This window comes from Bufo gargarizans, chromosome 5, assembly GCF_014858855.1.
Source record: "Bufo gargarizans isolate SCDJY-AF-19 chromosome 5, ASM1485885v1, whole genome shotgun sequence".
Classification (NCBI taxonomy): Eukaryota; Metazoa; Chordata; class Amphibia; order Anura; family Bufonidae; genus Bufo; species Bufo gargarizans.
Genome location: NC_058084.1, coordinates 480,865,494 through 480,888,568, shown reverse-complemented (window position 1 = coordinate 480,888,568; position 23,075 = coordinate 480,865,494). Strand labels below are relative to the sequence as shown.

The window sequence follows — 23,075 nt, the reverse complement described above, 5'->3', positions numbered from 1 at the left end:
GGCGGGAAGAGGCCCTTTTCCGTGAACTAAGCACGGTCTCTGGGGTGGCAGGATGCGCACCAGTCAACGTCTCCTGTGGCACAGGAGGGTCAATAGAGGTAGGCTGCGGTGTGGCAATGGGGTCTTGCAAAGACACACTAGTGGGCTGGGCGGACAGAGCCTGGGTAATGGTCTGCAACAGGATGGTCGACATGGAACCCATGGCCGCCATAATCGCATCAGATACAGAGCGCTGCAGGGCCAGCGCCTGTGCATCCACCTCAGTGGAGTTGTGACCCTCAGGGGAGGAGGGGGGCCTGCTGGCAGTAGGAGGGGGTGTTGGTACTGACATTCCTACAATATGGCCGGGTACTAGTGCTAACTGTGCCTAACCCTAATCCCACTGAGATGAAACAGAAGGCACCTGACACACAACGATAGCCGCAAGCAATGCAGAGGGAGCAGGAGCCGCCGACCGTGCAGAGCGCAGGAGCTGAAGCACCGAATGGCCGGAAGGACAGGAGGAACCGGAACTCCGCCCCCAAAAGCCAGCGAATTGCGGTAGCCTAATCAAAGGTGGCCGCCGAGATCTCGCGAGATCCCGCGGCCGGCCGGCTACTGAAGGCGCCCAAGATGGCCGCCGAGATCTCGCGGCCCCTCGGACCAAGAAGCGCCCAGGAATGGCGCCGCCGAAAACCGGAGAGGAAGGACCCGCCCCCAAACGTCCGGGACGCGCGCAAACGCTCCGGTAAGCCCAAGGTAGCGCAACTAAAGCGGCCAGGGTAGCCGCAGAGAGCGGCACTCCCTGAGATAAGGGAGTAAGGGCAGAGAAGGGGGGGGACCGCAGGGAAGCGCAAGCGGCAACAACGAAGCGCAGGGAATAAGCGCAGAAGACAAAAAGCACCCGCCCCAACAAGAAGCGGGCAGACAAACACAAGGGGAGCGCTGCTAGCAAGCAGGGTTAGTCACCCTGGGGTACACAGCGCAAAAGAGACACCTAACAAATCAGTGAAAACAGCAGATAAGAAAGGTGTACTTAACTTGGTGGCAGCAGCAAAGAAAGAGGAAGGTCCAGAGGAAGAGCCATAGGGGAGGGACCTTGGTTGCTATGGTTTCCTGTATGTTCATTTTTTCTCTTTGCTGCTATTGGTGGTCAGTAAAGAAGGAGAAAGCAATATGAGCCTCCGTGTCTTGCTGTAAAACTCAGGATCAGTACAGGATAAGTAATGTATGTATGTACACAGTGACTGCACCAGCAGAATAGCGAGTGCAGCTCTGGAGTATAATACAGGATGTAACTCAGGATCAGTACAGGATAAGTAATGTATGTACACAGTGACTGCACCAGCAGAATAGTGAGTGCAGCTCTGGAGTATAATACAGGATGTAACTCAGGATCAGTAATGTATGTACACAGTGACTGCACATATTATCCACATATGGAGAAACCATGGAACAGTGTTGAACCTTCTTAGCAGTGGCCGGCCTACCAAAATTACTCCAAGAGCACATTGACAACTCATCCAGGAGAAGACAAAAGAACCTAGAAGAACATCTAAAGCTTTGCAGGCCTCAGTCGCCTCATTTAGGCTCAGTGCGGCGGCATCAGCTCTACATCTGCCGGACGTGCCGTGTGGGGTCCTCAGCCTGTCATCCTTTGACGGAGCTGTTTTACATCTGGATATAGACCTTCCCCCACTACCTGTTTGGGACTTAAGAATTATTTCATCCCTACATGTCTTTTTCATTAGCACCTGATGAACCTCAAGGTGGAGGTGAAACGCGGTGGGGTCACTTTATTTACCTTTTGTTTAATTTTATATACTTTCTTACATCTAATAAGAGACTATAACTATCCCATTGTACATGTCTGTTCTATGACTATTGGATATATTGATGTAGGGTCCGGTTAGGGAATTTCCAGGTTCTAGGAACGAGGACAGGGAACCTCCACCATCAGGGGGGTGACCCTGGGCTGAGGAATATTTAGGGTAAAAAAAAAAAACAGGGAGCGTTCACCCACCCACCCTCTTCCTGATACTGGGATCGCATTTTCTTAATTGTTTATTTTTGGGAAATTATTTTTGGACACTTTTGTATTTATAACCATCTACTGAAATATAATAAAGGTATTTTTTGTCACGTTAGCCTTGAGATATTCAACGTAAATTTTCACGTGATGATTTATCTATTGGAACATCTAATTTTTGTTCGTCACGTCTCCCATTACTTTTTCACAACACCTGCATGCTCTGCCGAGTGTATGGGGACAGATCTGTAAGGCCAGCCTGACTGCTCGGGTGACGGCTCAGGAAGTCCGCTCTCTGGTCCTCGACCCCCTTGAGATGAATCGTAGACTGGGAAATCAGAGACACCAGATAGAAACTCCAATGGGCGCCCTTTTGGCTCCCTGAAATTGTAAGACTCTAGGTCTCTCTGTTCCAAACTCCTTGAAGAGGGGAATCTGTGTGGCCTGCGTGCCTCCATACGGCAGAGCCGGAGGCCCAGTCCAGCCATGCAGTACTCTACCACCAGACAACGCATTTTAAAACAATGGTCAGAATCAGTTCACGCTGCGGTATTCTCCTCAGAGGCTAGCGTTAACTGAACAACCCGTATGGATGTGTACCGTGTCTGGCAGAGAGGTCGCCACACTCATGCACCTTCTCCGCTGCCAGAGCCCTTCATCATTGGACTTATGTGGAATACGTGAAACTTCCCTTCTGGGGCACAGTCCGCTCTTTCCCCTGATTTCAGGAGAATGGAATACATAATGGCTACAGGTTTCTTGGGATGAAGGACATATGTGATCCTGATAATACACACCCTGCCTTACTCTACACCTACCTACATTCTTTAACATCTCCAGGTGCCCCCTACATGTAAGATCCTCTCTGCCGACAACCTTTCCCACTACCCTGATCTCACATTCGGATGTTCCCTGGAATTTACTTCTACTCAAGCACAACAAATGATTGTATTGTGAGCTCCTATGGTCCGGACTCCTACTCCTCCTCTTATAGATTGTAAGCTCCTATGGTCCAGACTCCTACTCCTGTATCTCCTCTTATAGACTGTAAGCTCCTATGGTCAGGACTCCTACTCCTCCTCTTATAGACTGTAAGCTCCTATGGTCAGGACTCTTACTCTTACTCCTCCTCTTATAGACTGTAAGCTCCTATGGTCAGGACTCTTACTCCTCCTCTTATAGACTGTAAGCTCCTATGGTCAGGACTCTTACTCCTCCTCTTATAGACTGTAAGCTCCTATGGTCAGGACTCTTACTCCTCCTCTTATAGACTGTAAGCTCCTATGGTCAGGACTCTTACTCCTCCTCTTATAGGACTGTAAGCTCCTATGGTCAGGACTCTTACTCCTCCTCTTATAGGACTGTAAGCTCCTATGGTCAGGACTCTTACTCCTCCTCTTATAGGACTGTAAGCTCCTATGGTCAGGACTCTTACTCCTCCTCTTATAGGACTGTAAGCTCCTATGGTCAGGACTCTTACTCCTCCTCTTATAGGACTGTAAGCTCCTATGGTCAGGACTCTTACTCCTCCTCTTATAGGACTGTAAGCTCCTATGGTCAGGACTCTTACTCCTCCTCTTATAGGACTGTAAGCTCCTATGGTCAGGACTCTTACTCCTCCTCTTATAGGACTGTAAGCTCCTATGGTCAGGACTCTTACTCCTCCTCTTATAGGACTGTAAGCTCCTATGGTCAGGACTCTTACTCCTCCTCTTATAGGACTGTAAGCTCCTATGGTCAGGACTCTTACTCCTCCTCTTATAGGACTGTAAGCTCCTATGGTCAGGACTCTTACTCCTCCTCTTATAGGACTGTAAGCTCCTATGGTCAGGACTCTTACTCCTCCTCTTATAGGACTGTAAGCTCCTATGGTCAGGACTCTTACTCCTCCTCTTATAGGACTGTAAGCTCCTATGGTCAGGACTCTTACTCCTCCTCTTATAGGACTGTAAGCTCCTATGGTCAGGACTCTTACTCCTCCTCTTATAGGACTGTAAGCTCCTATGGTCAGGACTCTTACTCCTCCTCTTATAGGACTGTAAGCTCCTATGGTCAGGACTCTTACTCCTCCTCTTATAGGACTGTAAGCTCCTATGGTCAGGACTCTTACTCCTCCTCTTATAGGACTGTAAGCTCCTATGGTCAGGACTCTTACTCCTCCTCTTATAGGACTGTAAGCTCCTATGGTCAGGACTCTTACTCCTCCTCTTATAGGACTGTAAGCTCCTATGGTCAGGACTCTTACTCCTCCTCTTATAGGACTGTAAGCTCCTATGGTCAGGACTCTTACTCCTCCTCTTATAGGACTGTAAGCTCCTATGGTCAGGACTCTTACTCCTCCTCTTATAGACTGTAAGCTCCTATGGTCAGGACTCTTACTCCTCCTCTTATAGGACTGTAAGCTCCTATGGTCCAGACTCCTACTCCTCCTCTTATAGACTGTAAGCTCCTATGGTCAGGACTCTTACTCCTCCTCTTATAGGACTGTAAGCTCCTATGGTCAGGACTCTTACTCCTCCTCTTATAGGACTGTAAGCTCCTATGGTCAGGACTCTTACTCCTCCTCTTATAGGACTGTAAGCTCCTATGGTCAGGACTCTTACTCCTCCTCTTATAGGACTGTAAGCTCCTATGGTCAGGACTCTTACTCCTCCTCTTATAGGACTGTAAGCTCCTATGGTCAGGACTCTTACTCCTCCTCTTATAGGACTGTAAGCTCCTATGGTCAGGACTCTTACTCCTCCTCTTATAGGACTGTAAGCTCCTATGGTCAGGACTCTTACTCCTCCTCTTATAGGACTGTAAGCTCCTATGGTCAGGACTCTTACTCCTCCTCTTATAGGACTGTAAGCTCCTATGGTCAGGACTCTTACTCCTCCTCTTATAGGACTGTAAGCTCCTATGGTCAGGACTCTTACTCCTCCTCTTATAGGACTGTAAGCTCCTATGGTCAGGACTCTTACTCCTCCTCTTATAGGACTGTAAGCTCCTATGGTCAGGACTCTTACTCCTCCTCTTATAGGACTGTAAGCTCCTATGGTCAGGACTCTTACTCCTCCTCTTATAGGACTGTAAGCTCCTATGGTCAGGACTCTTACTCCTCCTCTTATAGGACTGTAAGCTCCTATGGTCAGGACTCTTACTCCTCCTCTTATAGGACTGTAAGCTCCTATGGTCAGGACTCTTACTCCTCCTCTTATAGGACTGTAAGCTCCTATGGTCAGGACTCTTACTCCTCCTCTTATAGGACTGTAAGCTCCTATGGTCAGGACTCTTACTCCTCCTCTTATAGGACTGTAAGCTCCTATGGTCAGGACTCTTACTCCTCCTCTTATAGGACTGTAAGCTCCTATGGTCAGGACTCTTACTCCTCCTCTTATAGGACTGTAAGCTCCTATGGTCAGGGCTCTTACTCCTCCCCCATCTCTCCTGTCCTCCTCAGGGATGCAGGTCACTTCAGTCTCGACCAGATCTACGCATACCCGAAGTCACTGCACGGAGCCCGGATATCTTGGAGGTGAAGAGGTTTATGTTTCATCCAGTTCATCCATTATCACAACCCATCACATTAAAATATTTATTATCCTAAAACAGTCGCCCCCCTCCGAGGCCGGGCGATAGTGCAGTCCGTCCAGCACAGGAGGGCTCAATATTCATATATATACACGTCTCGTCGTCTTCACATGGACATCTGTTCAGCCACCACTTTCTTAATCTGGTTCTTCAGGAAGGCCGACTTCTGCCACTCAGACTTCAGTTCCTGCCACTCATAAAAAGGCACCTGCAGAGGAAGAGAGGGGTTAGAAACACGGCAGCCGTGACAGATGGAGGAGTCATCCGGATGTAACCAGGGTGCACCCTCCAGCTCCCAACACCTATACCGAGACTCCTGGGATATCCTCTCTCTCTCCGGGCAGCTGAAAGCTTGACAACAGGGGGGGGTTGTCAGAATTGGCTGAATAACTCCTTTCCTAGGTTGTGCTGCAGAGGTCGGCATTCAGCACCAGGTAACATGCATCATGCAAGCCACATGGATGACAAGCGTCAAGGGCCACTAAACCTGAAGTTCCTAGTTTATAACAGTGCAGCAGTGTTACAGTGTATACCAGGAGCCGCTGACGCCTACGACGGTATCTGAGAAGATATGCAACATAATAGTGATCATGGGGATATTACTACTTCCGGAAGAGGGCAGTCTACTGTGCATATACACCCCCCCAGCCCCCAGGGGGCAGTCTACTGTGCATATACACCCCCCCCCCAGGGGGCAGTCTACTGTGCATATACACCCCCCCAGCCCCCAGGGGGGCAGTCTACTGTGCATATACACCCCCCCAGCCCCCAGGGGGGGCAGTCTACTGTGCATATACACCCCCCCAGCCCCCAGGGGGGGCAGTCTACTGTGCATATACACCCCCCCAGCCCCCAGGGGGGGGCAGTCTACTGTGCATATACACCCCCCCAGCCCCCAGGGGGGCAGTCTACTGTGCATATACACCCCCCCAGCCCCCAGGGGGGCAGTCTACTGTGCATATACACCCCCCCAGCCCCCAGGGGGGCAGTCTACTGTGCATATACACCCCCCCAGCCCCCAGGGGGGCAGTCTACTGTGCATATACACCCCCCCAGCCCCCAGGGGGGCAGTCTACTGTGCATATACACCCCCCCAGCCCCCAGGGGGGCAGTCTACTGTGCATATACACCCCCCCAGCCCCCAGGGGGCAGTCTACTGTGCATATACACCCCCCCAGGGGGGCAGTCTACTGTGCATATACACCCCCCCAGGGGGGCAGTCTACTGTGCATATACACCCCCCCAGCCCGGCAGTCTACTGTGCATATACACCCCCCCAGCCCCCAGGGGGGCAGTCTACTGTGCATATACACCCCCCCAGCCCCCAGGGGGGCAGTCTACTGTGCATATACACCCCCCCAGCCCCCAGGGGGGCAGTCTACTGTGCATATACACCCCCCCCAGCCCCCAGGGGGGCAGTCTACTGTGCATATACACCCCCCCCAGCCCCCAGGGGGGCAGTCTACTGTGCATATACACCCCCCCAGCCCCCAGGGGGGCAGTCTACTGTGCATATACACCCCCCCAGCCCCCAGGGGGGGCAGTCTACTGTGCATATACACCCCCCCAGCCCCCAGGGGGGGCAGTCTACTGTGCATATACACCCCCCCAGCCCCCAGGGGGCAGTCTACTGTGCATATACACCCCCCAGCCCCCAGGGGGGGCAGTCTACTGTGCATATACACCCCCCCAGCCCCCAGGGGGGCAGTCTACTGTGCATATACACCCCCCCAGCCCCCAGGGGGGCAGTCTACTGTGCATATACACCCCCCCAGCCCCCAGGGGGGCAGTCTACTGTGCATATACACCCCCCCAGCCCCCAGGGGGGCAGTCTACTGTGCATATACACCCCCCCAGCCCGGCAGTCTACTGTGCATATACACCCCCCCAGCCCGGCAGTCTACTGTGCATATACACCCCCCCAGCCCCCAGGGGGGCAGTCTACTGTGCATATACACCCCCCCAGCCCCCAGGGGGGGCAGTCTACTGTGCATATACACCCCCCCAGCCCCCAGGGGGGCAGTCTACTGTGCATATACACCCCCCCAGCCCCCAGGGGGGCAGTCTACTGTGCATATACACCCCCCCAGCCCCCAGGGGGGCAGTCTACTGTGCATATACACCCCCCCAGCCCCCAGGGGGGCAGTCTACTGTGCATATACACTACAGAGGGCAGTCTACTGTATATATACACTACAGAGGGCAGTCTACTGTATAGGTGGTGACGGTGAGGTCACTAAAAGAGTCCAAGAGGGGCCTGGATGTATTTCTGGAGTGTAATAATATTACAGGCTATAGCTCCTAGAGAGGGGTCGTTGGTCCAGGGAGTTATTCTGATTGCCTGATTGGAGTCGGGAAGGAATTTCTTTTTGCCCTTAAGTGGGGAAAATTGGCTTCTACCTCACAGGGTTTTTTGTCTTCCTCTGGATCAACTTGCAGGATAACAGGCCGAACTGGATGGACAGAGGGCTTTTTTTGGCCTTATAAACTGTGTTACTATCACCTGTCCCACCAGCCTCTACCCAGACTGAAATGGCTGATAACAGGGAGCAAGAGCTTGAATTTACCATGCAGGCGAAAGCTGAGATGTATTAAAGGGCTTCTGTCACCCCACTAAACCGTTTTTTTTTTTGTTTACTTATAATCCCTATACTGCGATTTCTGCATACATAATCTAATTAATCACTTTGGTCCAGTAGATTGTGTTAAAAACGTGGTTTTAAAATATGCAAATTACCTTGCTACCAGCAAGTAGGGCGGCTACTTGCTGGTAGCAGCCGCATCCTCCGATCCTAAAGACGCCCCCTCCGCTGTGTGAGTGACAGGGCCAGGGAACGGGATCGTTCTCTGCTGGTCCTGTTTGCATTTAAAATCTTGAGGATGGAGCGGCCGCCTCTCAGTGCGCCTGCGCCGACTGAATACCGTTACGGCGCAGGCGCGAGATCTTGATACCAAACAGGGCAAGCCAGAGGACGATCCTGTTCACTGGCACTATCAATCAACATGCGGAGGGGGGCGTCTTTAGGATCGGAGGATGCGGCTGCTACCAGCAAGTAGCCGCCCTACTCGCTGGTAGCAAGGTAATTTGCATATTTTAAAACCACGTTTTTAACACAATCTACTGGACCAAAGTGATTAATTAGATTATGTATGCAGAAATCGCAGTATAGGGATTCTAAGTAAAGAGAAAAAAAATAAAAACAGTTTAGTGGGGTGACAGAAGCACTTTAAACCTGCCGTCTAATTTCTGGTGTAATGCAATATATCCCGTAAGTCGCCCCACGGAGCCCCCTCTCATCTCCCTACTATTAAGGAATCATAGAACCTCCTAGCACATGTACGACGATTACTTTGGACCTACTTGTCTTTTTTTCATGTGCTACAAATGCGATTTAAAACTTCTTTTATTTGTGTCTATTTATTGGTAAATAAAAGTGAAGTTTTATAGAATTAGTACATGAAAAAAAACTAAAATAGGTCCAAAGGACCATCAGTAGTGCCCTCTTATCTCCATCACACAGAACGACGCAGGAGACATATGCCCTCACAGCCCCACCACCAGGAACATCGGCACCTACCTCCACCACCAAGAAGCCGGCGGCCCGCAGGTGTCTACGGCACAGGGCAAACCAGCCCGTCAGCTCCTTAGTGCGTAAACAGTAGTTGGAGAATTCCCAGCTCTTCAAAGCGAACCTGAGAAGAGGAAGAACAGACATTCACGTCCCTGCTCTGCACCTGTAGACAGGGGGCTGCGTACACAGCCCTACCCTCAGCAAAGAGAGGGGCAAGTGTGGACTGGACTGCTCTACAGGTCGCTCCTTGTCTGGCCAATAACAGGGGGCACCACAGCTGTGATATCTACAGTCAGATCTCATCTCCAGGGGAAGCCACCAGAAGTGAAGATCACACAGCGATCACAGAAATCAATGAAGGAGTCCTGTTCTCCAGACTGACAGCCACCCCCGTACGACTGCTTCACTCTGCCCCCCGCACCCCTCTATTATACCAGTGAGCCCTGATGGAACGCCAGGATACAGGCTGTGTAAAGTAGATGGTTTAGGGTCTGATCTCACCTCCTTGCTCCTTCCGGTAAGGCATCTGTCCCGCTGCTGTGAAGAACATGGGTGTCCTCGAAATTTCTTAAAGCTAAGGGATTATTTTCAGAGTCTAAAACAAATTCGGCATCTAAACCAAAAGAGGGATAAAAGACAAAGACTAAAAATGTATAAGGGAACATCGCATTACTTATCCTGTATTATCCTCCAGAGCTGCACTCACTATTCTGCTGGTGCAGTCACTGTGTACATACATTACTTATGTACTGATCCTGAGTTACATCCTGTATTATCCTCCAGAGCTGCACTCACTATTCTGCTGGTGCAGTCACTGTGTACATACATTACTTATCCTGTACTGATTCTGAGTTACATTCTGTTATACTCCAGAGCTGCACTCACTATTCTGCTGGTGCAGTCACTGTGTACATACATTACTTATCCTGTACTGATCCTGAGTTACATCCTGTATTATCCTCCAGAGCTGCACTCACTATTCTGCTGGTGCAGTCACTGTGTACATACATTACTTATCCTGTACTGATCCTGAGTTACATCCTGTATTATACTCCAGAGCTGCACTCACTATTCTGCTGGTGCAGTCACTGTGTACATACATTACTTATCCTGTACTGATTCTGAGTTACATTCGGTTATACTCCAGAGCTGCACTCACTATTCTGCTGGTGCAGTCACTGTGTACATACATTACTTATCCTGTACTGATCCTGAGTTACATCCTGTATTATACTCCAGAGCTGCACTCACTATTCTGCTGGAGCAGTCACTGTGTACATACATTTCTTATCCTGAGTTACATTCTGTATTATACTCCAGAGCTGCACTCACTATTCTGCTGGTGCAGTCACTGTGTACATACATTACTTATCCTGTACTGACCCTGAGTTACATCCTGTATTATACTCCAGAGCTGCACTCACTATTCTGCTGGTGCAGTCACTGTGTACATACATTATTTATCCTGTACTGATTCTGAGTTACATTCTGTTATACTCCAGAGCTGCACTCACTATTCTGCTGGTGGAGTCACTGTATACATACATTACTTATCCTGTACTGATCCTGAGTTACATCCTGTATTATACTCCAGAGCTGAACTCTAGAATTTTTTTTATTTTTTTTTACCCTAGATGGCCCAGAATTATTTATCAAAATACACTTTCAACAATAGCCTTCAGGCTATTAATTCTGTTTTAGACCTACATACTTTATGTTCTCTCTTTTGTATCATTTTCTGTGTTAATTATTTAACATAAAGCCTATTGTGAAATTAAAAACCCAAAATAACTATTAGTGTCAAATTTTTCTTTTTTCTAAGTACTGGTGATACTGGTAGCTGAGTATAGGGAGGTGGCTGTTATTTCACACACACCATCGCCCCAATACAATATTATACATAAACTGGAGGTAATGTCCTCATCAGCAGCCTTAATGTTGCAATTCTAATACATTTTTCTCATATTCCATTTACTTTCTTGCAATAAACTCGGTCTTAGCTGCTGTTTGATGTCTCCCGCTCTGTCAGAGTCTCTTACTGGAATTCCCTTCCCGGTTTGCATTCTCCCTCAATTCATACATCTTTCTGACGCCTGCAGGTCAATCCCCAGTCTTTGGCAAACACAGAAGTTTTTGATTTTAAAATAACAAAGCTCCCCAACATGTTTCACCAGGTATGTGGCGTCTTCAGGGGGTTAGGAGCTTCTGAAACACGAGCGCCGGGTCTGTGTAATATTTATGGGGGTAGAGTATCCTCCTCTTCCTATTTCCCCCATTCACTGCGCTCGGTTCAAATTGATGTTCCCGATCGAATAAAGCTGCTTTCACACTGGCGTTCGGTGCGGATCCGTCTTGTATCTGCACAGACGGATCCGCACGAATAACGCAAACGCTTGTATCCGTAATAACAGATCCAGTGGCATTATTCATAAAAAAAAAAGTCTAAGTCAAAACGGATCCGTCTTCACTTGAAAGTCAATAGGGGACGGATCAGTTTTCAATTGCACCATATTGTGTCAGTGAAAAACAGATCCGTCCCCACTGACTTACATTATAAGTCTAGACGGATCTGTTTGGCTCCGCATAGTCAGGCGGTCATCAAAACGCTGCAAGCTGCGTTTCAGTGACAGTCTAAAAAACGCAACGGAGACCAAACGCAGCCAAATTGATGCATTCTGAACGGATCCTTATCCATTCAGAATGCATTGGGGCTGAAACGGATCTCACAGACAGACCCATAAACGCCAGTGTGAAAGTAGCCTAATAGGAATTGAAACTTGTCAGTCTCTAAGCCAGTAGGGTATACATACCCCGGCGTCACTATGGAGGGGAGCAATGCTTCACTGAGGTCCGCGCATGCGTGTGGAATTTAAGCTACTTTAACACTCGCATTTGGTGAAGATCCGTCATGGATCTGCACAGACGGATCCGTTCAGATAATACAACCGTCTGCATCCGCTCAGAACAGATCCGTTTGTATCATCTAGACCAGGGATCAGCAACCTCCGGCACTCCAGCTGTGGTCAAACTACGACTCCCAGCATGCTTCATTCACTTCTCTGGGAGTTCTGAGAACAGCCATGGAGGTGTGCATGCTGGGAGTTGTAGTTTCAACACAGCTGGAGTGCCGAAGGTTGCTGATCCCTGATCTAGACGGATCAGTCTTGAACACCAGTGAAAGTCAATGGGAGACAGATCTATTTTCTATTGTGCCAGTGAAAATGGATCTGTCCCCATTGACTTACATTGTGTGTCAGGATGGATCCGTTTGGCTCAGGTTCGTCAGACGGACACCAAAACGCTGCAGGCAGCCTCCAGAGTGGAATCGAGACGGAACGGAGGAAAACTGATGCATTCTGAGCGGATCCTTTTACATTCAGAATGCATTAGGGCAAAACTGATCCGTTTTGGACCGCTGAGCCCTGAACGGATCTCACAAACGGAAAGCCAAAAACACCAGTGTGAAAGTAGCCTTAGGCTACTTTCACACTTGTGCTCGGGGTTCCACTTGTGAGTTCCGTTTGAAGGCTCTCACAAGCGGCCCCAAACGGATCCGTACAACCCCAATGCATTCTCAGTGGATGCGGATTCGCTCAGAATGCATCAGTTTCGCTCAGCAGGCGGACACCCGAACGCAGCTTGCAGCGTTCGGGTGTCCGCCTGGTTGTGCGAAGCCAAACGGATCCGTCCAGACTTACAATGTAAGTCAACGGGGACGGATCCGTTTGACATTGACACAATATGGTGCAATTTCAAACGGATCCGTGCCACCATTGACTTTCAATGCAAAGTCTGGACGGATCCGTCTGACTAACAATTAGACTTACCGATTTTTTTCTGAAATATAATGCAGACGGATCCGTTCTGAACAGATATGATAGTTTGCATTATAAGAGCGGATCCGTCTGTGCAGACACCAGACAGATCCGCTCCGAACGCAAGTGTGAAAGTAGCCTGAGAAGCGCTCTCCTTTCCCCTCTTACTGTGCATACTCCAGAGCTGCACTCACTATTCTGCTGGTGCAGTCACTGTGTACATACATTACTTATCCTGTACTGATCCTGAGTTACATCCTGTATTATACTCCAGAGCTGCACTCACTATATCTTGAGAAAGCCGAACAGTGATGCAGCTCTGGAGTATAATACAGGATGTAACGCGGGGTCAGTATAGGATAAGTAATGTATGTACACAGTGACTGCACAAGCAGAATAGTGAGTGCAGCTCTGGAGTATAATATAGGAGAGGGATCAGCAGCCTCCTGCACTCCAGCTGTTCTAAAACTACAACTCCCAGAATCCTTATTTCACTTCTATGGGAATTACAGCCATGAAAGGAGTTGTAGTTTCACAGCCGCTGGAGTGCTGTAAGTTGCGGATCCCCGATATAGGATGTAACTCAGGATCAGTGTAAGTAATGGTAACCACAAGCCTGGTAGCAGTGCAGCGGAGATGTGATGTCATCAGTGTCTGCAGTACATATATCCCCACATCCCACCAGAGAGGACGTGAGGCCCATGAACTACAAGCTCCTGTAGCAGCCCATTGGCCAGGAGTCACCACTTCAGGTGGTCCTGAATTTGACGAAGCTGCAGTGAGGGGGATCAGTCTGCGAATGGGATGTTACTGGAGGGCGGTCTGTGTGTCAGTTTTATGCCATTTTTTTTGCAATTTTCTTTTTGTAGACCACCATAAAATGGAAACCCACCAGTGAGGACGGCCCAGCTTCAATACGGTCACCCCATAAAAAAAAACAACCAGCAGCAGGAGGCGCTCTCACCTATGTGATGGCCGTATACAGTCTTTATATTGAAGCTACAAGTGTCTTTGTCAGGGAAGACGTCCCGCAGCACATTCCTTACGTCGTTCTGCAGAGGAGACAGACTGCTGCCTCCATCTGCACTGAGCAGGCTGAGGGGGAGCAGGGGACCCCGATACTCCGGACACTCCAGCTGCGCTGTGGCATTTATCTGCGTTAGCTTCAGGCTGTAGTTAGAAGATTTTTTGGAGACGTCACCTATAGAATATATAAGGAATACGGAAGGTTATAGGACAGAGTCTGATCTGCAGACACCAGTCGTGCTTCAGGCTTGGAGCGGAGCAGCTTACCCATGAACAGCTTGTAGATCTGAGGATCCAGTGCCTTCTGTAGAAACGCCGGGGTCACGAGCTGCAGGACACACAATGACCACACCAAGTCCACCAGCATAGAGGGGCTCAAGGAACCCAGCTCCTCGCTCAGACGCTGCACCACCTGCAGAAACAGTCAGCAGTGACTCCACCAGCAGAACAGTGAGTGCAGCTCTGGAGTATAATACAGGATGCAACTCAGGGTAAGTAATGTAATGTATGTGCACAGTGACTGCAGCAGCAGAATAGTGAGTGCAGCTCTGAAGTATAATACAGGATGTAACTCAGGATCAGTAATGTATGTACACAGTGACTCCACCAGCAGAATAGTGAGTGCAGCTCTGGAGTGTAATACAAGATGTAACTCAGGGTCAGTACAGGAGAAGTAATGTATGTACACAGCAGAACAGTAAGTGCAGCTCTGGAGTTTAACATAGGATCTAACTTATGATGTCATCAGTTGTCTGTAGCACAATTTTATCCCCATATTCTGTGTAGAAGAACATGAGGCCCATGAACTACATGTTTACTGTAGCAGCCCATTGGCCAGGAGTAACCATTGGGTGGGAAGTCCTGAATTTGACGAGGCTGCGGACATTAACCCTTTCATATAAGCACTTACCATACTGAAAAATTCCTCCTGTTGGCTTGGCAAAAAATTCAGGTGAGCAAAAGACAGGATGACACTGGAGAGCTGGGTGGGAGTGAACGAGCTGCTGCGCTCCAGACAGGCCTGTAACACACAGCACATGATACCACCATGAAGTACGTCCACTGCAGACAAAGAGCAGGCAACATTCTGCTCACAAAGAGATTGATCCATTTCTCCCTGCACTGATACATTGTAACAAACCATCAAAGAGTTTATCTTACAGAGGACTGTCTAGCGTGGATATAATGGCAGCATGACTTTTAGCCTCTGGACGTCATTCACTAACACTGGAGATGTCGGTTACGCCATTTATCCCCAATGTCCACACAGAGGGATCGGGGCCCATGGACACCTGTTCCTGTTGCAGCCATCACGGCCAGCAGGCGCCACTGAGCAGGAACTGCTGAATTTGACAAGGCTGCGGCTGGCTGGGGAACAGAAGGGACGTACCTGGGCGATGGCCTCGCAGAGAGGAAGGTTGAAGAATCTGAGGGTGGAGAAGGAGCGGATGCAGCCGGTCATCTCCTTACTGCTCAGCTCTGGCACCTTGGGCAGGAGGTCAGACGCCATCTTTTGTAGGACCTGGTGTTGGCTGAAGTTCAGCTTTGCTGCAAAATGAAGAGATAACATGAAGACGACTTACAGAGCAGCTTCCTGACAGATCCGGGACTCCGGGGAGGTAAGGTGTCTGTAGCGCTATTTTATTCCCATATTCTGAAAGGGAGAACGTGAGGCCCATGAGCTACAGGTTCTTGTAGCAGCCCATTGGCCAGGAGTCACCATGGAGCAGGCAGTCCTGAATTTGACAAGGCTGCGGTCCCATCATGTACAAACTATGCGACCGTCTAAGCAGTGTCTTACCGTAAGCGTACGCCAGATCCACAATGACCAACGGGCACAGTTCTTTGTTCCGCTGTACCAGGTGGAAGGACAGCGCCCTCAGTATGGGCAGAGAGCGGCAGTTCTGGGCTGCCAGGGCCATGGTGATGGTCCGAGACTCCAGGGGGGTGAGGAGTTCTGCATATTCAAGCACCTAAAAAAAGGGGAGAGCGCGGCATGTGATAAAGAATGAGGACGACCTCTATAGTGGGACCAGTATGTCACCCTGATAAAGCAAAACCTCCCGAACTGAGGGTCCCTGCATGGGGTCTAATGCTCTAGTCACATCCAGAGCTGCGTTCACAGTTCTGCAGCATCGCACAATGCACTGCTCTCGGACTACAGTAAAGAGGCTGCTTATTCACACATTGCAGCACGAGACACGGAACAGGCACCTTATCCTCCATTCTTTCCAGCAGCGTCTTGGATACTTGGCTGAGGCTGTAAATGACATTCACCAGAGTCTTCGTGTCCTTCACCTCAGTCCACCGCAGCTCCACGCTCTTGGCCAGATCCAGAACCAGCTCTTTCTGCTCCTCAGTCTGGGCGTAGGGAACAATAACCCGCGCCAGTCGGCCCTGCAACTCCATGCTAAACTTCCTGAGCCGCCATCGTACTTCTGTCTCCACCGACCGCAGGAAATGGTTCTTCCCATCTACGTGGAGCACGTACAGACTTCTGAGCAAACTGACGAGCCGCGCGTTCCATATCGTCTGGATCTGGAAGCGACAGCAACGGAAATTAACAAAGAGCAAAGCCTCATAACTCTGTCTCAGTTGTTCATGTTCAAGACCTCTGTTTGCTGTCAGTGAATGGAGACACCTGAAGTCCAGACAGTCCTGTTCGTACAGATGCTGTTTGTTCCAGTGTATTAGCCCAGAGTCCAGAATGACCAAGACACTGCAGCAAACTATGTCCAACAACGTTTGGTCACAAAAGACGGACAGAATCAGAGGGTAGGACCTTAGAAGTATGGCCGCGAGTAGGAGAGAGTGCCACAAGGGAAGGAGGAATAGAGATTGCTGGAAATGAACCAAGCCCTGGCCTCACCTGTCTGTTCACCGCGCTGAGGAGCTCCGCGAACCTCCTGTCGTTTACCACCTCCGCCTTATTCGTCTCCGTCACTTTGGCGATCTGACTAATGATGGCCGCCGCCCTGTTCCCGCTCCTACTGTACTCAGAGGAGATCTGCAGCAGCTCCTCTGCCGAGGACATGGACTGTATCAGGGACTGGAAATCCTTCTCGGTCTGGCCGTTCACCTTCTGCTTCAATGCCGGGAGACTGTCCGTGTGCCTGCAGAGGGCGGAGGCGTGCAGGGGCGAGGCCCGGGGCGGCGCGGACTGGCAGGCTCGGATACATTCTGATGGGATGGAGGAAGAGGAGGCCTGGAAGGAGGGCGATGCCACCAGCAGACGGGAAAGGCGCTGGACCAAACGTGCTGCCATGTCTTCAGGGGTGTGCCGGACGCGTCAACATAAGCCCCAGGGGTGGAGGTCACTTCAACATCTTTCTGGGAGAAAATATCATATTAAGAGCCAAAAAATAGAGTTTTTCCATCCAATAATAATGTATTATAATATTCGGGGTACGGACACACGTGGCAGGTGAAAGATCCACACCTATCTGGGGGTGTCCTGCAGATGAGGGCCCCCCGCCGTCCCTGCTCTATCTGGGGGTGTCCTGCCCCCCGCCGTCCCTGCTCTATCTGGGGGTGTCCTGCGGATGAGGGCCCCCCGCCGTCCCTGCTCTATCTGGGGGTGTCCTGCGGATGAGGGCCCCCCGCCGTCCCTGCTCTATCTGGGGGTGTCCTGCGGATGAGGGGCCCCCGCCGCCCTGCACTATCTGGGGGTGTCCTGCAGGTGATGGGGGCCCCTGACATCCTGCTCTATCTGGGGGTGTCCTGCAGATGAGGGCCCCCCGCCGTCCTGCTCTATCTGGGGGTGTCCTGCAGATGAGGGCCCCCCGCCGTCCTGCTCTATATGGGGGTGTCCTGCAGATGAGGGGCCCCTGACGTCCTGCTCTATCTGGGAGTGTCTTGCTCTATCTGGGGGGTGTCCTGCAGATGAGGGGCCCCTGACGTCCTGCTCTATCTGGGAGTGTCTTGCTCTATCTGGGGGGTGTCCTGTGGATGAGGGGCCCCTGACGTCCTGCTCTATCTGGGGGTGTCCTGTGGATGGGGGGCCCTTGCTTCCTACCCCGGCCTCGCCTCCGTGTTACCTTGCAGCGTGCGGATCCTACATCGTGACCTCCAGAGCAAGAAGAGGAAGCCGGCGCCTCATTATACGTCACTTCCGGTTGAGGGCGGTCTCAGCCCGGCAGTGGACTACGGGAAAATGGCCGCCGGTGCCAATGACAAAAGGCAAGCAGCAGCCATGTTGGTTACTGGCACGTGGGTGTTACAATCATATTATTTGCTTTTAAGACAAGAGGAGGGGGTAATGGCCACCTCCAGGGTCAAAACTAGCACAGAAAATATTACTTGTTACCCATAGCAACCAACCATAAAATTGAACTCTGGTTGCTATGAGTAACAAGGTCGTAAAACTAATTAAGGACTTGTGTTAATGGTGACAGTAAGAGAAAATGTCTGTTCTGACAGAACCTTCAACATCTGTCAGATCGTCCTCTAGTAATAGCCGCCATTACTGCAGTGTGTAAATGGGTATCACTAGAGAAGCTCCTCAGGCTTTACACTAAAGGTCCAGCATGGAGAGGAGGACGAAGTAACATGGGGTGACCAGACGTCGTCTTTTCCCTGGACATTGCCTCTTTTTGGGACTTTAAAAAAATGCAGGGATTTTTTAAATAAACCCGGAATATCTGGGATTTCTCAAGAAGGGGGGGGGGGGGGGGGGGGGCTCACAACTTTATTTTAACCTGTCTGTGTTACAGGAGGCCGGGGAGCGGTGAGTGTGGTGCTGCTGTCATTACTCACCACTCCCCGGTCTTCTGCTCCGGGTGCCTGTGCTGTGTCCAGACATCATTCAGCGTGAGGGCGTAGTGTGCACAGGCACCGACTGCAACCTCACACTGAGCGCGTCAGGTCAGTAGGGGCGCGCCAGATCTCCAGAGTGCCAGTGCCTTCCGGATCAGGAGATTCATGGAGGGGGGGGGGTCATGACTTTGGGGTCTGATCTGAGGTCTGATTGATGGAGGGGAGGAGTGTTCTAGGGGGCTAGGACTTTGGGGTCTGATCTGAGGTCTGATTGATGGAGGGGAGGAGTGTTCTAGGGGGCTAGGACTTTGGGGTCTGATCTGAGGTCTTATTGATGGAGGGGAGGAGTGTTCTAGGGGGCTAGGACTTTGGGGTCTGATCTGAGGTCTGATTGATGGAGGGGAGGAGTGTTCTAGGGGGCTAGGACTTTGGGGTCTGATCTGAGGTCTGATTTAAAGGAATCAGGGGTGGGGTTATAGGGAGCCACACGAATTTGGGTATAATCTGGGGTCTCTATTAATTTTGGCATCTGGTCTAGGGTTTGATGCTTAAAGTGTGCATTTTGCCCCATCATTTTCTATTTCTATAGCTGTGCCCTTTGACACTTCTATTTTGGCAGTACAGTACTTTTAGGGCATCAGCAGGCACAATATTGGTGAACGTTACAGGATGGCGTTGTTAAAGGGGCAGCTGGATAGGGGGTTATGTGCTATAGAGGGTGGGGATGGAAGTCAGAGGCATAACATAACCTCCTGGTCTCCTATGTAAAATCTGTAACTGCCACCATCTGCCATGTGCCATTTCTTAATCCTGTGGCTGGGGCTGCACACCCCTGACCAAACACATCTGAACGTGATGATCTGGATCAGATGGAGAAGAAAAGGAAAGTGAACATCTCAAATCTGTGTAGACGTACACCTGTTGGAAAGTAGAGTCACTCTAAAGTGATTCTGGGGCGGGGGCATGGGTGCACGGCGTTCTCTTTTTGACAGCCTAGCCTTTGGTCACCCTAGTGCAGTGATGGGGAACCTTTTAGAGACCGAGTGCCCAAACTTCAACCCAAAGCCCACTTATTTATCGCAAAGTGCCAACACGGTAATTTAATCTGAATTCTACAGTCAAACATAGTATATCTTCCATGTACTCTATCATTTAGCTATAATAGCCTGCCTGCCTGCAGTGCGCTGCCTGTGCTGTTCATAGTGCGCCCTGCGCTAATGAAGGGCAGGAAAAATCTAAGTCATATTAGTGTGCCATAGACTTTTTCCAGGGTGCGGGTGCCCACAGAGAGGGCTCCGAGTGCCGCCTCTGGCACCCGTGCCATAGGTTCGCCAACACTGCCCTAGTGTAATGTGGAGACTGTACTGATGTCTGAGTGTTTGATGCTACTGATCTGACGCTGTGATCTGGACGCAGAGGAATGTCTGGTCGTAGCATCAATAAAACGGACTAATGAGCAGAGGAGGTAAGATAGCGAGCAATCATCTTATTGGTGATGTAGAATAAAGCCTCCCATATGTGACTGATGGGGGGTGATTACAAGCACAGAAGTCCATGTTAGGCCTCTTTCACTTCTGTCTGAAGCGTCTGTTGCAGATTCCATCAATAATATAGGGCACAATAGGTCGGCATGCTGCGCATTTTAGCTAATAAAATGCTAGGTTTTCTAAAAATGACCAGATCCCCGGATAGTCTGTGTGAGTCATCAGGTGGTGTTGGCGTCCATTATTTCACTGACCTCCGCTTACATTATTTTTATTCTTCTGTGTCAATAATGAGGCAGAACGAAATAAAAATGATGTGAAGCCAGCCTTACTGGGGTCATGTACAGCTACACAGGGACATGAAGATGTGTATTTCTTCTCCTCCCTGCAGCCTGTCAGTCTCTGCCCCACTGCCCTCCTCCTCCACAATGGCCAGCTGTGGGAGCTTCTTCAACCTGGAATCTCAGTCTGAAAAGCACTTAGACCTAAAATCTAAGCTTTAAAATAAGACCAGGACTGTGGTGCTAGCCGCCATACAGCAAGAGATATAACTCTTAGAATTCAGGTCGGGAGTGAGATCTGCAGATACCGCAGAGTTGTATCTCTGGCTGTATGTCGGCTCATATCTCTAGGTGCTATACAGCCTGAGGTATAGCACTTTGTAGCAAGGAGCTATCTCATACCTCGTCATACCTCCTTGGCTACAGAAAACTCTCAGCACTTTCCTGTGCCAGGAAAAATTAAATACTGTCAGCAGCCTCCTGCTGGTTATACCAGCTGGCTGGAGATTTACCGGCTAGGTGGCACTGGAAAACCAAACAAGGTTTTGTGAGGTTAACTGCCGATGTGAGGGCATGCATCTGAGCGCTGCTCCGGCTCCCGTACAGAATCCTGATCCATCCTAAGCCACATTCGGCAACAGAGTGGACGGTTTGCAGGAGAAGGAGGAGACCCCGTAGCTGTGTTATGGGTCCCAGCAAAGCCCAAGTGGCCGCGGACCATCTTAAAGAATATGCCAGGCAGAAGGTCCACCATGACGCCACAAACATCGTGACACCACCCGCCTCTGTGACCAGCAGCCGAGCTGCGATGCAGGCAGAATCTGCTGGCCAAGAGGAGCCTGTCCTGACCCCGAAAGAAGCCCATAGCCAACTCCGGGCAGCTATCTCTTTATACCTCCCTTACCAGGAAAATAGAGGAGGTGAGGGTAGATCTGGGCCTACTGAGGCACGATCTTCAGCAGCTGAGGGAGAGAGTGCGCCAAACGGAAGATCGGGTGTCTGCCTTAGAAGATATTACCCGTCCCATGCATACTAAACTACAAGATGTGGAGAGGTCTGTACAGCTCTGGAAACAGAAGTGCGATGATCTGGAGAATAGATCCAGACGGAATAATGTCAGAATACTGGGCTTACCGGAGAGGGCGGAAGGCCAAGATCCTGCAGCATTTATAGAAAAATAGCTTAAAACTGTGTTCCCAGATGCCGCTTTCTCTGCAGCTTATGGGGTGGAGAGGGCCCACCGAGTGCCTGCCAGACCACCGCCCCCGGGAGCACCACCGAGACCTCTCCTGGCACGTAGGTTAAATTGGAGGGACAGAGATCTAATACTCAGCCAAGCCAGAAACAAAGATGGCATCACATATGAGAATTCCAACATCTCGCTCTTTCCGTATTTCTCCGCAGAGCTTCAGAAAAAAAGAGCCACCTTTATATACGTAAAAAGGCGTTTACGGGAGCTGGACCTGCAGTACTCCATGGCATATCCTGCCCGCCTACGAGTTTTGGATGGCTGGAAAACTATCTTCTTCACAGATCCCAAGGAAGCAGATGAGTGGCTATCCAGAAGACCGGGACGTAGATCCCCCCGCTGACTAATAAAGGATCCCTGAACCCCTCCTGTTTCTAATACTCTTGAGACGAGAGAAACCACCAAGGAAAGGACGCAAAACACTCACTTATTTCTTTATGATGAGGTCCTTTGGTATTGTATAATGTCTCTTGCCTCAGACCAGTTGTTGTTATTAGGCTACTTTCACACTAGCGTTGTTTGAATCTGGCGTTCAATTCCGTCACCGGAACTGCCCGCCGGATCCCGAAAAACTTGTGAAAACGGATTACATTTGAATCCTTGATCACAATGAAAAAATGCATTCGAAAAAACAGATCCGCCATTTATGGACTTTTACATTTTTTTTTCCACATTTTTCGGGTTTAACATGCAAAAGCTGGATCCGGTTTGACAGAACACACGGCGCCGGATCCGGCGTTAATGCAAGTCAATGGGAAAAAGGCGTTCAGTCAAAGTATTCCGGATTTTTGGCCGGAGGTAAAAATACAGCATGCTACGGTTTTCTGAAAAGCCTGATCAGTCAAAAAGACTGAACTGAAGATATCCTGATGCATCCTGAGCGGATCGCTCTCCATTCATAATGCATGGGGATAAAACTGATCAATTCTTTTCCGAATTTGAGCCCTTAGGACGGAACTCAGCGCTGGAAAAGAAAAACGCTAGTGTGAAAGTAGCCTTACCCGTGCTCTTTTATAGTGCTCTTTTATGAATGTAATCACAAATACTCCCCCAAACTGTGGGTATCAATAAACCCCAGCCCTAGGTCAATAAGTAAATACATATGGGAGAAAATGCAGTAAGGTATACACAGAGCAAGACAGTCCTGGATCCCGACACGCAAGCTTCCGACCGCGAAACACATGTCGGGATCTTAGGACTGTCTTGGTCTGCATTTTCTACCATATGTATTTACTTATTTTGAGGCACCATGCACTTTACTTATTGACCTAGGGCTGGGGTTTATTGATACCCACAGTTTGGGGGAGTATTT

General features: G+C 49.9%; 2 protein-coding genes and 4 non-coding genes across 8 annotated transcripts in view; 1 reads left to right on the top strand and 5 right to left on the bottom strand.

Annotated features, from left to right (window-relative positions):
- Positions 1–5,517: 5,517 nt before the first annotated feature.
- TBRG4 (transforming growth factor beta regulator 4) lies at positions 5,518–18,108 on the bottom strand. Of its 3 annotated transcripts, none has more exons than XM_044293739.1 (11): positions 18,032–18,108; positions 16,864–17,324; positions 16,209–16,532; positions 15,796–15,967; positions 15,385–15,542; positions 14,905–15,015; positions 14,262–14,406; positions 13,933–14,169; positions 9,655–9,766; positions 9,160–9,274; positions 5,518–5,789 (listed from the first exon to the last, which is right to left on the bottom strand). In XM_044293739.1, exons 2-11 carry the CDS (start codon positions 17,257–17,259, stop codon positions 5,688–5,690), a joined length of 1,872 nt encoding a protein of 623 aa, XP_044149674.1. In that variant the 5' UTR covers positions 17,260–17,324; positions 18,032–18,108; the 3' UTR covers positions 5,518–5,687. The 3 variants fall into 3 exon arrangements, with proteins under 3 accessions (XP_044149674.1, XP_044149675.1, XP_044149676.1); XM_044293740.1 differs by having other exon boundaries at positions 16,864–17,320; XM_044293741.1 differs by lacking the exon at positions 16,209–16,532.
- LOC122939704 lies at positions 13,617–13,746 on the bottom strand. The gene has a single exon (XR_006390142.1). It is a non-coding gene; the product is annotated as a small nucleolar RNA SNORA5 (small nucleolar RNA).
- LOC122939750 lies at positions 14,741–14,875 on the bottom strand. Its single transcript, XR_006390170.1, has one exon. It is a non-coding gene; the product is annotated as a small nucleolar RNA SNORA5 (small nucleolar RNA).
- LOC122939751 lies at positions 15,226–15,357 on the bottom strand. Its single transcript, XR_006390171.1, has one exon. It is a non-coding gene; the product is annotated as a small nucleolar RNA SNORA5 (small nucleolar RNA).
- LOC122939706 lies at positions 15,617–15,750 on the bottom strand. The gene has a single exon (XR_006390144.1). It is a non-coding gene; the product is annotated as a small nucleolar RNA SNORA5 (small nucleolar RNA).
- Positions 18,109–21,199: 3,091 nt separating the features above from the next.
- Positions 21,200–23,075, top strand: part of CNBD2 (cyclic nucleotide binding domain containing 2) — a 73,769-nt gene continuing 71,893 nt past the window's right edge. The window contains exon 1 of the mRNA XM_044295601.1: positions 21,200–21,434. Within this exon, the coding sequence (XP_044151536.1) occupies positions 21,200–21,434 (235 nt within the window). The remainder of the gene's footprint in view (positions 21,435–23,075) is intronic.